Source organism: Hyperolius riggenbachi, chromosome 8 (assembly GCF_040937935.1).
Source record: "Hyperolius riggenbachi isolate aHypRig1 chromosome 8, aHypRig1.pri, whole genome shotgun sequence".
Taxonomy (NCBI): Eukaryota; Metazoa; Chordata; class Amphibia; order Anura; family Hyperoliidae; genus Hyperolius; species Hyperolius riggenbachi.
Genome location: NC_090653.1, coordinates 198852791 through 198867334, shown reverse-complemented (window position 1 = coordinate 198867334; position 14544 = coordinate 198852791). Strand labels below are relative to the sequence as shown.

General features: G+C 40.6%; 1 protein-coding gene and 2 non-coding genes across 3 annotated transcripts in view; all 3 read left to right on the top strand.

Annotated features, from left to right (window-relative positions):
- DKC1 (dyskerin pseudouridine synthase 1) overlaps positions 1-14336 on the top strand; it is a 30628-nt gene extending 16292 nt beyond the window's left edge. The window contains exons 8-17 of the mRNA XM_068249711.1: positions 259-389; positions 593-736; positions 820-940; positions 1238-1356; positions 1781-1884; positions 6494-6554; positions 6942-7007; positions 10200-10244; positions 11869-11982; positions 14029-14336. Coding sequence (XP_068105812.1) covers positions 259-389; positions 593-736; positions 820-940; positions 1238-1356; positions 1781-1884; positions 6494-6554; positions 6942-7007; positions 10200-10244; positions 11869-11982; positions 14029-14079 — 956 coding nt within the window. The 3' untranslated portion in view covers positions 14080-14336. The remainder of the gene's footprint in view (positions 1-258; positions 390-592; positions 737-819; positions 941-1237; positions 1357-1780; positions 1885-6493; positions 6555-6941; positions 7008-10199; positions 10245-11868; positions 11983-14028) is intronic.
- Positions 98-171, top strand: LOC137529201 (small nucleolar RNA SNORD83). Its single transcript, XR_011023624.1, has one exon. It is a non-coding gene; the product is annotated as a small nucleolar RNA SNORD83 (small nucleolar RNA).
- On the top strand, positions 1446-1521 carry LOC137529202 (small nucleolar RNA SNORD83). Its single transcript, XR_011023625.1, has one exon. It is a non-coding gene; the product is annotated as a small nucleolar RNA SNORD83 (small nucleolar RNA).
- Positions 14337-14544: the final 208 nt, after the last annotated feature.

Below are 14544 nucleotides of genomic sequence, written 5' to 3'. Positions count from 1 at the left end.
TTTCAAGCATGTGGGGGTATTTTTTGCTTTTAAACGTTCTACCTTGGGTTAGCGTTAAGGATGAAATCTTTATAAATATTTTGAGTATTGCACTTGAGCCAAATGATGTATATGATTTTTCACAGACTTTGTGATGCTGACTTAACATCTATCACCCAATAACTGATGGCTCTGCTTAATATTAAACCTGTTTGTACTACTTGCTTAGAAACTGGATGCTAATTTTTTTTTTTTTTTTTTTTTCCTACTCTTCCTAAGGTATATTTTGGGTGAGCTGTGAAGCTGGCACTTACATCCGTACTTTGTGTGTTCACCTTGGCTTGCTGCTTGGGGTTGGTGGACAGATGCAGGAACTCCGCAGAGTTCGTTCGGGTGTGTTAGGTGAAAAGGTAATAATCCCTCTTAGTGTTGTTGTAGCCCAAAAGCGTTGAGTTCAGCCTCAGGCTTTTCCCTGGGGCTGGTAATTAGCTTTGGGACAGAAATAAGCTTGCAGGATTTGGACTTTCATTTTAGTCTTGCCTGGAGCTGACACCTTGCTTAAATATTTTCTATGTATTTAACATGATTTAGACATGTCTTTTCTAATTTCTAGGATAACCTTGTCACAATGCATGATGTATTGGATGCCCAGTGGCAATATGACAACCACAAAGATGAAACCTACCTTCGTAGGGTTATCTTCCCACTGGAAAAGCTTCTTGTATCTCATAAAAGATTGGTTATGAAGGACAGTGCGGTAAGAAGCTGCACTTATACTTTTTTTTGGTTTAAAATTGTGCTAGATATATCGGTTTCATGAATGTATTTATCTCAATGCAGGTTAATGCTATTTGTTATGGGGCAAAGATTATGCTACCTGGTCTTCTGAGGTATGAGGATGGTATTGAAATGAATCAGGATATTGTTGTGATAACAACTAAAGGAGAAGCCATTTGCATAGGTGAGGAATATTTTATTTATTTTGAGACATTTTAATGTGAAATGATGACAAAGTTTATCCATTCTCTGAGTCCACAGACATCCTTGTTTGTTCTGTTTCTCTTTAAAAAGTTCAGAATCCCTTCAGCCTACAAGTGTAGTCTACTGCGTACTGCAGTTTGCTGTACATGTAGGTGCAAAGGGTCAAGGTGTCTGATGTGATAAAGATGATGTAAACTATCTGATCACAAAGCCTAAAAGATCCGAATTTAGCATTCTGAAGATGGTTTCTCACTTATTGGATTTCTACAATTTACAGCTACTGCCCTTATGACTACAGCAGTGATTTCAACATGTGACCATGGTATTGTGGCAAAGATAAAACGTGTCATTATGGAGAGAGATACTTATCCTCGGAAGTGGGGTCTTGGTCCTAAGGTAAGAATTGATTGGTTAACAGATGTGGTGTCTTATATAGAATGTGGAGATGTCATTAGAGTGGTTCAAATATATTGCTAGCAGACTGAGCCAAATGATGTATTATGTGTTCGATGAATTTCAAGTAATGATTACTCAACATCTATCACCCTATAACTGATGGCTCTTGCAAAAAAGGTTTCTAGCGGTAGAGAGTGTGAACACTGGTGTTTTATACATGGCATATGGACAGTAACATTATCTGCACGCTACATAAGATAGTGGTATAACAAAAAAAACTAGGCACCTTTAGCCCAAGATTACTGTACTTTAGTGTTTGGGTGACAATTTGCAGGATCTAGTAAAAAATAGAATGTTGGGTTTGAAAATGCTGCTAGTCAAGATCTGACTCGGTTTGCTTTAATATTGGTTTCTTTCTTACAAGGCAAGTCAGAAGAAGATGATGATTCAAAAAGGTCTGCTTGACAAACATGGCAAACCTAATGAAAAAACACCAGGCAGTTGGAGTGAGGGATATGTTGATTACAGGTACTTTCAATGTTTATAACAGTATTGTGTTATACAGCACTAACTCGTAATACAAAAATATTTTGCTTTACCCTCCAAAGTACCCCAGTTTAAAACTAAGGCCCTGTGTGGTTTGATCTAAGTCATAAAGTGGACTTGGAAATTACGCGTATAAAGTATATCCATGCTGTTTTGCAGTTGAAGTGGATCTGAGGTGAACTTTTACTCATTGCATAATTGTGTTCCTTTCCTATTGTTTATAGGGCATTCCTCAAGCCAAATACATTTTTTGTTTTAATACTCTAATTCCCTATAAACTAAACCACGCCCACAGGTTTTCAGAGAGCCTTGGCAGTAGCAAGGGCTCATGGGAGCTCAGTCTGGGCAGGAGGAGGTGTTACTAGCCATTGATTTCAGAGGCAAGAGGGGGATTAGTTTATTTTTTTTCACAGGCTGAGTGCTCAAGATATAGATAAGCCACCCTCTGTAATGTTTACAAACATGGCTGCTGTCATTGTATCACAGGAATAAATAATTCATTTTCTATTAAAGCTGTTTGCAACTAGATTTGCTGTGTAAACTATCTAAACTTTAGATAAGATATATAGACAAGTTACTTGTTATAGTTAGTTTTTCATCTCAGATCCGCTTTAATGTGATCAGTCAAAACCTTGAAATTACCAGGCTAAACCAGTATCTGTCCGCCTTGTACTGCCAAAAGGGCTTACTAATGGAGATCTAGACTTCAGGGTTGTCTTGTGGCATATTGCAGTGTTTTTTTTTTTTTCTTTTTCCCCATGTCCTACACTTACTTGACTGGACTGAGGTCTGGGGAGCTTAGAAGCCAAAAAGTATGAAACTTAAGAAGTTCCTGGGTTCAGGCTGTTAAGACTTTAACTGTAGAAAAGCAGTGATTACTCCCAATTTGCAAATCTTTGCTTACCAGTCAGTTAGCAGCAGTAACAGAGCCGTCAGTTAACTGGACAGTAGTAGTCTGCATTTGCTAGCTTGACTTTAACTAGTTCACGTTATACGGTTTTAACCCCTTACAGGAAACCAGAGACGGGGGGGAAAAGGGAAACAAATATATACATACCTGGGGCTTCCTCCAGCCCCACCCATCTGGATAGCTCCCACGCAGCCGTCCTCCTCTGTTTGCAGCTACAAGAACCGGGTCCTGTCACTGACGTCATCGGAGCCAGCCTATGGAGAAGTGCGCCCTCTACGTATCTCTCCAGCGGCTGCTGGAGCGAGATGCAAAAGGCGCACTTCTTACGCTAGACTGGCTCTGACAGCAGTGCAGGGTCCCGGTTCTCGTAGCTGTAGACATTTGAGTACGGCGGCGTGGGAGCGATCCCGGCAGATGGGGATGGAGGAAGCACCCAGGTAATGTGTGAAAAAATTCCCCCCCCATCTCTGGTTCACTTTAACCTCCACAGCAGAATCCAGGAATCTCATCAGGCTCAGAGCAGTAATACCATGCCTGAGTGAGTTATATGCAGGAGCTGCTGCAGATCTCTCTGTAGCATGTATTTTATTTTCTTGTTTTTAGGGTCTAAGGGCTCGTTCCCACTATCGCGAATCTGCATGCGTCCAACGCATGCAGATCCGCTCATGTAATGCAAGTGGATGGGCCTGTTTCCACTGTAGCGTTGTTGAGGTGCGTTTTTTTTTCAGCGGTAAAAAACCGCACAAAAGAGCCAACGATTTCGCCTGCGTCGGGAATCCGTGCGAATCGCCGCTAATGTATTTAATAGTAAAAACGCATGCGTTTGTTACATGCGTTTTTACCCACGATTTCGCGTGCGATTTCGCACCTTTTTCAATTTTATTTAGCCCTGGCAGTGTCATGGTTAATTTCGCATGGCACCCTGCCAAGCGAAATCGCGGGTAAAACGCATGCGGAAACGCATCCGCATGCGTTTTTACAAGCGTCGGAATGCGGCCGAAATCGCGTCGCAACAGTGGGAACGAGCCCTAAAAGCTTGTGAAAAAAATTGCATGGCTTTTAGACCCTGGAAATCATAATGCCAGGGAGGTTAAGGCTCCTGACATGCTGTCACATTAATATAGCAGTAAGTTTTTAATTGTATAATCTTAGAGAGATAGATATATATATATATATATATATATATATATATATATATATATATATATATATATATATATATATATATATATATATATATATATATATATATATATATATATATATATATATATATATATATATATATATATATATATATATATATATATATATATATATATATATATATATATATATTTTTGTGTGCGTTTTATAACTGTGGGAGGTGTCATGTGAAAAAATGAAAATATTTTCTGCATTTACACATTAAGAAGACAAATAGTTGAGGGGAAAAAGAGAATTAAAATATATATATATATATATATATATATATATATATATATATATATATATATATATATATATATATATATATATATATATATATATATATATATATATATATATATATATATATATATATATATATATATATATATATATATATATATATATATATATATATATATATATATATATATATATATATATATATATATATATAATTTGGCCCTTCCCAGTTAAAATGATATCCCATGTGCCATATTTTACTAGCTCAGCATGTGGCAGACCGTTGGCCCCAGCCTTGTGCATCTGTATTGCTAAGATGCGTTCACTAGGACAATTCAGGGGCCATAGTGATGTACAGATGCTTCGCTAAGCAATGGCAGAGCAATACAACTGGGGCCCCAAACTTTCTTCCTAGTGATTGCATCAATGGTCTTATTTGGACCATGTTACTTAAAGCGGACCTGAACTCAGAACCGTCCTCTGCTCTAAAATATATGGAACATAACCTTAAAACAAAAAACGTTTTTGTTACAGCTAATAGAAATCCTAAAAGTGCACTGTCTACTTCCTGAGTCATGGAAGCAGACATGTTAACATCCTGTGCTTTCAAATTGGCCTCTTTGCCATAGTAGTCATGTGACACAGGGAGAGATCAAATTAAAACTTGTGATTAGACACAAATGAGGTGCAGTTAAACAGGCTAAACTCTCTAAATCAGGGGCGTCAAACTCAAAGTGGGTAAAAGTCGCGGGCCAACCTTAATGTCTAGTGGTTACCTCTCCCTTATAAAGTTCCCTGGTGTCTATAAGCCCCTCCTTCCCCCTATAGCGGTGATGACTAACCTTGGCACTCCAGCTGTGGTGGGACTACAAGTCCCATGAGGCATTGAGGGTTCCCTGGTGTCTAGTGGCCCCCCTCCCTACACTATACAGTTCCCTGGTGTATAGTGGTTTTTCCCTCCCTCCCCTGCACAATTCCCTGATAAGTTGTCCTCCCTTCCTCCCAATATAGTTTCCTGGTGTCTAGTGGCACCCTCCCTCTCCAATACTGGTATCTAGTGCTTTCCCCCATCCTTTATGGCTTCCCTGGTGATCTAGGGCTTACCCTCCAATATAGCTTCTCTGGTGGTCTAGAGTGGGCCAAACGATGCAAAGTGGGAAAACCATCTGAGGGCCAAATCTCATGGCTCTGAGGGAGATTTGACCCACAGGCTGGAGTTTGACATGTATGCTCTAAATACAAACTGGGTGCATTTCTGTGTTCTCCTTCTGTCCTGTGCAAAAGTTCAGGTCCACTTAACATTTTTACATTTTAAAACTAGAATCTACGTCCCGAAAAGGAATCCATTTATTTGGTCACTGAGGATCAATGAGATACAAATATTTTATGCAGATGTATAAATTTACATGCAAATATATGCAGCTTGTAAATGGACCAATCAATTTAAACCTGGGAGGGACTTGATGGGTCCCTCCCAATTCGTGATCTAAATGAGACTTAATTGCCTCAGGTGTGTGGCTAGGAGAGGGGGGGGGGGGTTTACTTACCCATAAGTCCGCTGTCTTCTATGAGTTTCAAATGTCTTGCACGCATCCTATTGGATGCATTGCAAGACTCACTACCGCGCACTTCCTCCTTCCAGCTTGGAGAGTGCACGATAGTCTTGCAACGTGTCCAATAGGATGCGTGCGAGACATTTGAAACGCATAGACGGCACACTTATGGGAAGTAGCCACCTCTCTCCCAGCCGCACACCTGAGGCAATTAAGTCTCATTTAGATCACTTATTTGAGTCCTTTCGGACTTAAGTCCATCCCTGACTGCAAGCTTTAAAGGACAACTGAAGTGAGGGGGATTTGGAGGCTGCCATATTTCCTGTGAAACAATACCAGTTGCCTGGCAGCCCTGGTAATCTATTTGGCTGCAGTAGTGTCTGAATCGCAACAAACAGAAACAAGCATGCAGCTAATCTTGTCAGATCGGACAATGTCAAACACCCGATCTGTTGCATGCTTGTTCAGGGTCTATGGCTAAAAGTATTAGAGGCAGGATAGCCAGGCAACTAGTATTGCTTAAAAGGAATTAAATATGGCAGCCTCCATACACCTCTCACTTCAGTTCTCCTTTAACTACCCAGAGATCCTTTCAGATTTTGAATTGCAATAAATGTATGAACCAGTGTAGAATAGCTTGTAACAATCTAAACTGCATGTGTACCAAATTGTTTTTTTTAAATTTATTTTATTGTAGCACCCAACAGAAAAGTTTTCAAACGAAAAGTGTCAAAACTGAAGCTGAATTGGCTCCTAAGGTATGTTGTGTAATTTCCTAAAGTGTTTATAATGCAGGAAGTTATCCCCCTCTCACCAACCTGTGGTATTATGGGGGAGTCGCCCTGCAAAATTAACAAGCTGCTATTTGTCAGATGCAGCTAGTGCTACCTCTGTCAGGTGATGGCTAACACTAATCACTGAAGCTCATGCATTTTTGTTAGTAGCAGTCAGTGAGATGCAAATGTATGCAGGTTTGAATTGGACCAATCAAAACCTCAACAACCGCTTTTGACTGGAGCAATTCCAAGCTGCCTAAAATGTTAATTGGCTTGGAAATATTAACCTCCAAAACTGCCCCCTCAGATCTATTGATGGGTTTTCATGTATGGTCTTTTTATTCTCCCCCACCCCACACCAATTTTAAGAGGAAGCATGTGAGTGATACAGACAGTGAAGCAGCAACCCCAGCAACTTCAAGCAAAAAGAAAAAGGTAAGCTTTCATGGTATTCTATAACAAATTACAGTCCTGATTGCTATATTTGCTATTCAATTTTTTTTTTTTTTTTTTTTTTTTATTACAGGGATTGCACTGTGTGGTGTATATGTATACCAAATTAAATTCTGTTAAAATGCAGACTTGAACTGCACAGTGATCCTATATATAAAATTGTTTTGAGAGGAATAGGAATATTGAGGCTGTTTACTTCCTTTTGAAACCATACACATTGCATTGATGTCCAGATAATCTGCTTCTAATAGTTAGCCTTGACCACTGAACTCTCTGGAAATATCGGGGAATTGGCACAAAATCTACTTACCTGTGGCTTCCTTCAGCCCCTGGAAGACTATCCCTCACTGGATCACCACTCCAAGTCGGGGTCCCCTCGATAGCAGCTGTTGACCAGGCAAGGACGGCAGCCTCTGCGCATGTGTGAGGCCGCAACGCTCACAATCATGTAGCCGGGAGCATTCTGCACAGGCGCAGAAGCACTGCATCTGGTGTCTGTGCTCAAAGCTCCCGGCCACAGGAGCGCGGCGCTCGCACATGTGTAGGGGCTGCCAACCCTGCAGGGTCGGCAGCTGCTACGGAGGGTAGCCCGATTTGGAGCAAAGCTGTGGTGAAGGAAGCCCCAGGCAAGTAGATCTCATTTTGTTTCCTATTTCCTTTAAGGTAAACCTGAGGTAATCATAGCAAAAGCTTTTAAAGTGAATGTTTACCGTTTTAAAAAAAAAAAGTCAGATACTCACCTAAGGAGAGGGAAGGCTCGGTCCTAATGAGCCTTCCCTCTCCTCGCCCGGTCCCGCGCAGGATCCCCCGTGGCAGTATTCGACCAGTTCGGTCAAATACTGCCACTTCCGCATGCTGCAGGGAGCTTACGGAGCACTCGGGCTCCCGATGACGCGGCCGCTCCATACTACGCATGTGCAAGCGCCCTCTGAGGCGCTCGCACGTATGTAGTATGGAGCGGCCCGTCTTCGGAAGCCCGAGTGCTCCCGAAGTCCCTGCGGACGCGAACGGGGGAGCCAGCGCAGCACCGAGGGAAGGCTCATTAGGACCGAGCCTTCCCTCTAAAAGATTACTTAAGCCTTAAACCTTCTACCACAAAAAAAGTAGCATACAGCATTCAAACAGTTAAACACAGCACTTGGAAAGCTTCAGCTTATGATCCACATCTGGAGACGTTATAACATTATCTTTTGTTTGCCTTCCTCTGTTACATTCCTAGCTAAGAAAGGAGCTCTCTGCTTCAAGCGTACACACAGCTATGAATAAAATGCAATGGCAGTGTTCAGAGCAGATAAACTATGTTTGAGAACTTGTAATTTGTAAATGAACAATTACTTGAGCACAAAGGCAATAATGGGTAATAAAGTAGGAATTTTTTTTTTATTTTTTTTTTATTGGATGTTATGTCACTTTAGGACCACTGCAACTCTTCCTCTATCCTTCGCGTATGCTTACAGCTAACTCTAAATCAAAAAATTCTGACAATGCCATATTAATTAGCGTCTTAATGGAGAACCTCCCATAAAGCATCTTTGGCTTGAGTATTGAATAACAGCATTTGTAATTTTGTACTTCCACGTGTACCTTTTTTTTTTTTTTTTTTTCTCTTCTCTAGCCTACTGGCTTTTTGGCAATACAATAAATTTGGAGAGCGAAAAAAACACATTTGCTTTAGAAATGATCTCTGGGCATGAGTGACTAAAATGTCAATATTAATGTCACCCATAGTAATTTGGGTCCTGAGCATACACACACGCATCTCAGCTGCAGCTATGCTAATATGGAGACATTCATTTTCTTTCAGTATCCCAGGTTCAAAATTATAATATCTTGTCCTTGGCGGCTGCATGCTGATGTAGTTCCCTCCCATCTCCTGGGTGTGATATGTAACCACTTCAATGAACTACATATCCCGGAATGCATTGTGGCCCTATATTGGTACAGAGAAGGTTGTATAATAGTGTGGAAATATTTTAATGAATTGAATCCCTTGAGACCAATTAAATTTTTTGTATTTAATACTGTCTTCCTTCCGCATAAAGGACCACCCCAGCTAAAAAGTAAGCAGTGAAACTGACAGATTTTGGACTAGTCCACCTCCACATGGGGTATTCTAATGGTTTTCTAAAGCATTTCCTGAATTGCAGTTTCTAAGTCTTACTGCCAAAATGAACATACATATATCCAGGCACATCGCCTCTAGTTAGGACATTAAATAAATTATTAGGGAAAGGGAGGTGCTGAAGGGGGTGTGGCTAGAAAACAGCAAAAATCTATTAACCCTTCGCACACTCACATGTAAATGTTCAAACAATTGCATTCACAGATTCACTCATCCAGGCACAACTGTTATCCCTACAGCTAAATTAAAAGCCAGGGTTTTAGTTCACAGAAGAATGCATTCTTATGCTTAATCACCTATACTGCGCAGAAGTACCCAGGTAAACATAGGTGTCCTAACTCTGGCCCTGTAACATGCATAGTGCAGACATGCAAACACATTCATTGCATCAAACCTATCAATGGATTAGGAGCACACATCCTAACTTCCTCTCCTGGGAAAGACAGTGCATCTTACCAATCGCACAAGGGAGCTAATGTTATGTGTCCATGTGCACCATGCGCATACACCAGCATAAGCTGTCTGCATGCTGACAAACATACAGGGGAAGGGGGGAGTGCACCGAATTGGAGTTAGGACACCTATGTTTACCTGGGTACTTCTGCGCAGTATAGGTGATTAAGCATAAGAATGCATTCTTCTGTGAACTAAAACCCTGGCTTTTAATTTAGCTGTAGGGATAACAGTTGTGCCTGGATGAGTGAATCTGTGAATGCAATTGTTTGAACATTTGCATGTGAGTGTGCGAAGGGTTAATAGATTTTTACTGCCAAAATGGTGGGCAAGTGAGTAGGGAGGCTGTCTAACTTACCATTTTGGCAGTTAAATTGACGTTCAGGAAATGCTTTTGAAAACTAAAAAAAAAAAATCTGAGAATCCCCCATGAAATGGACTAGTCCAAAACCTATTGGTTCTGTTAGATTTAAACTGCTTGCTTTTTTCACTAGTGATCTTATTGCAGAACACTGCAGCTTGGTATGTTAGAAATTACTTGATTTTATAATAGAGAACTGTAACTAAAAGGACTAACATCTCTTCCCCCTCCCCACCAGAAAAGGCAAGATGCTGACCCTTCAGCTGAAAAAGAATCTGACAAGGTAAAGTTATTTTACTGCACATTGGGGAGGGATAAGTAGATACCAGATGTATATTCAGAAAACTACAGGCATGTGCATTGATACACCTAAGATGTGATTTAAAGCGGATCCGAGATGAAAAACTATATAACCAGTAACTTGTCTATATATCTTATCAAAAGTGTTTTTTTTTTTTGTTTTGACAGTTTACACAGCAAATCTAGCTGCAAACAGCTTTAATAGAAAATGATTATTTCTTCCTGTGATACAATGACAGCAGCCATGTTTGCAAACATTACACAGAGGCAGGCTTATCTGTATCTTAAGCACTCAGCCTGTGAAAAAAAAAAACTAATTCCCCCCCTCCTCCCCTCTGCCTCTGAAATCGATGGCTAGTAACACCTCCTCCTCCCCAGACTGAGCTCCCATGAGCCCTTGCTACTGCCAAGGCTTTCTGAAAACCTGTGGGCGTGGTTTATTTAGTTTATAGGGAATTAAGAGTATTAAAACAAAAAATGTATTTGGCTTGAGGAATGCCCTATAAACAATAGGAAAGGAACACAATTATGCAATGAGTAAAATTTCACCTCGGATCCACTTTAATGTAAGAGCAGTTATCTCCATTTTATTACTTTTTTTTGTGACAACATGCAGGTATACATGGAATGATTTGTTTTCAGTTAGACTCTTCCGAAGGCACAAAATACTTTTTCAATGAGCTGGAATGGTACCAACAAATATTTGAATCACATCCTTCAAGTGAGAACACACAGCATTGCAAGAGCTTTTCAAATCACAAGCGCTTAGAAAAGTGCTCCTAGTGGGTTCCAGGCCTTACTGCATGTGGCCTGTCTATATACAATTGGATGGGCATTTTTTACAGCTCTGCATTGTAATGAATCACATTCTCCTAACTATAATCCCAGGAGCGCTCCTGTTGTTGTAGTCCATGCAGCTTTTTAATGGGGGGGGGGGGGGGGGGGAGGCACTAGGTTTGGGGGAATTAGCTGGTGTTCAGAATTGATATTGAGATTAAAGTTTTGTATCTTTATAGTTCTTTGAGTGGCAGTCACTTTGTTTTGTACTAATATAATCCCAGACAATTGGAATTAAATGTCTTAGAATGGTATGTTATGCACTGGAAAATATCAGTAAAATGTACCCACATGTAGAGGGTAGATATTTTAGAGGTTGTATAATCTACTGTCTTCGAGAATGTGGTTGACCGTCAAAATGGCTGTTTGGGTTGTAAAATGAGACTGCTAGGCAATATCTGCAGGTAAATCTGGTCTGAAAGTATTGGGAGCAGAGCTCTACTTATATGGAAGACTAGTCTCTCTCTATGTAAAAGATAATTTGAACTTGCCTTGAGCAATAATATTTAGAAAGGTTCTGATATCAATTGGTTTTGACGTAAAAATACAAACCTGCATCATCCACGTGTTATGTAAACCTAGCTAATTTCTATCAATCTATATAACAATGATGCAATACCTGAAAAGGTTGTTACTGTCATAATAATGAAACTAGTACAAAGTCGAAGACCCCCCAATTAGACAAAGGTATAGAAATTTCAGAAAATGCTTAAATCATGGAATTGTATGAATTTGTGCTAGAAAATATAGTAACATTTTGTCTCCCACAGAATCAGCTAGAGAGTGGCAGTGATGGGGAAAGTGCCTTAGTAAAGCCAAAGAAAAAGAAGAAAAAACATGAAGTGCAAGAGGAGGAGCCAGCAATGACAGAAGATTCTCCCAAGGTGATTACCAGTGTAAATTGCAAACACTATTTTTGTGGTGGCAAATTTGTTCTAGGACAGTCAATTAGACGCATTTAGTGAGTGCAGACTCTGCGAGGTGTTTAGAGCTGTAGCTGAAGTGAGAGGGATATGGAGATTGCCATATTTGTATTTCCTTAAACAACAAATAGGCCTGGCTAGCCTGCTGGTCATCTGCCTCTAATACTTTAGCCATAGATACTGAACAAATATGCAGCAGATCAGGCATTTCTGACATTGTCAGACCTGACAAGATAAGCTGCATGCTTGTTTCTGGTGTTATTCAGACACTACTGCAGCCAACTAGATCAGTGGGGCTGCCAGGCTACAGGTATTGTTTAAAAGGAAATGTCAACCTCCATAATCGCAATTCAGTTTTTTTTTTTTGGGGGGGGGGGGGGGGGGGCTGCTGAGTGTCGATATTGGTAAATATATAAAATGTATCTACCCCCCCCCCCCCCCCCCCATAAGGGAGGTTTGTATTAAAGTGGCCTGGTGGTGACTGGCATTACGTGCCTTCAGAGGGGATTCCTATCCCCAACCCAGATGGTAGTTGGGGAAGCAGATTCAAGCTTCCTGTGGTTGCACAGCAATGCATGCTGGGAGATATAGTATTTCGATGGAAGTAAATCTTCCAGGCCGAGAGTTGTGCTCTTGTTGGGACTATGTCTTCCGGTATGCATTCCAGTGGTGTTGCATGCTCCTGCTGCAAGTTTCAAATTACTGGTACAATTGAAGGCAAGTCATGCCAGATGCTGGTCATAAGAGTCCAACTGATCTATGGCTCTACAGCAAGCTGTGATGTACTGGGTGTTCTGAGCCCTTTCGCAGACCCCTGCCTAATGCAGGTGTTAAAAGATTTTTTTTTTTTTTTTTTTTTGCGGATTATAAATATAGAATGCATACCATATTTTTCAGAATATAAGATGCACTTTTTCTTCCCCAAAATTGTGTGTGTTTTTGTTTGGAAAAAACAAAGGTATGGTTTTTTGGCCTCGAATATACTTGCAGTTCTCGATCATCCAGGTTTATTTTTGGGTCCCAGCTCCTCTTCGCTGCAATCTACGTATGTAGACTGCAGCCTTGCCATGTACACGTGCCACCGCAGGTCACACAGCAAAGACAAAAGGAATCAGGAAGAGTACGCTGTAACCAGGGAGCATGATGGGCTGCAGTCTACATGTGGAGGCTGCAGTGAAAAGGAGTGCGGCAGCTGGGACCCAGAATAGCTTTATTTAAGATGACTGGGCACCCTCAGATTAGTACAGTGAGTAGGAGCATGGCAGCAGGATCAGGTGAGATGCAACAGGTTAGTTACTGTAAGTGTAGTTGGTGGCAGCAGAGGTTTAGTTAGTGAAGTGTAGTTGCGGTTGGCTGCAGGAGTAAGTGTAGTGTAGCTGGGCAGTGTAGATTAGAGAGACCGTTTAGAGGGGAAAGGTCCATGAGACGCAGCTAGGTTTCATTTTATTTTATTTTTTAGGTGTGTCTTGTATAGTGGAGCGTCTTAATCTGAAAAATACAGGAATTACTTCCTGGGCTCTGAGGGCCTGTTTTCACTAAAGCGATTAGCGGGTAATTCCTGCTAATAGCCGAAGTGCTAGCACTTTTTAAAGCGCTAGCACTGTTATAACCATGACCTCTCTGCCGCGATTACGAGGAATGTTGCATGCAGCATTTTGCTGTGATTCTCAAGCGATTGCAGTACAGTACTGAATGTAATTTTTGGGATTGTGAGTGTCCAGTTTTTGCCGCACTAATTGCAGTAAGATCACCCGTACAAAACTGTTGCAACTTGCAAGTGGTTGAACTCATGGACGTATGTCTTTTTTTTTTCAACCAAAATAACTGACTATGTAAGTGTGACAGGGCCCTTAGGCTTTTTCTTTCCTCTAAATAGAAATTACTCACATCTGTGTCAGTACTTGAAAACTATTTTGCCAACCATACAAAGTACTGTACACACTGAATGTAAGGACAAAGGGTGCTGCATTGATTTTGTAATCTAATTTATACCATCTTCTTTTACAGTCTAGTAAAAGCATCAAGAAAAAAAAGAAGAAACGGAGAGAAGATGATTGATTGACTTAAGACTGTCTGGTTCAGTGGTGGACTGTGTATAACCTGGCCCTGTGCTAACAAGGCCTTCATTTCTACTTTTTGTCCTGTTGTAAGGATTGTACAGAAACTCCTCACCAAATGTTCATTTCCTACACTTTTTTTTTTTTTTTAATTTTAATGAGGTTATCAGAATGAGCCCCTCCATATTTCTACACCTATTTTGTAAAATATTAAGTGGTTCACCTCCGATATTTTATTAAAATTCCATGAAATGAAAACTGTGTGAAGACTCTTGATTGAATTTTATTTTTTGGAGAAAACTAGTTAAGCACTAGTTATGCTGCCTACATACTAGTTAAGTTTGAAGGCCAATGGCTCAATAGACCTCATGTGAGGCCTTACAAGAGTGTCTGCTAACTACCGTACTACTTGCTACATTAGACACTCCGGGACCATGACACACAGGTTTTAGAAGAGGAAATCCAG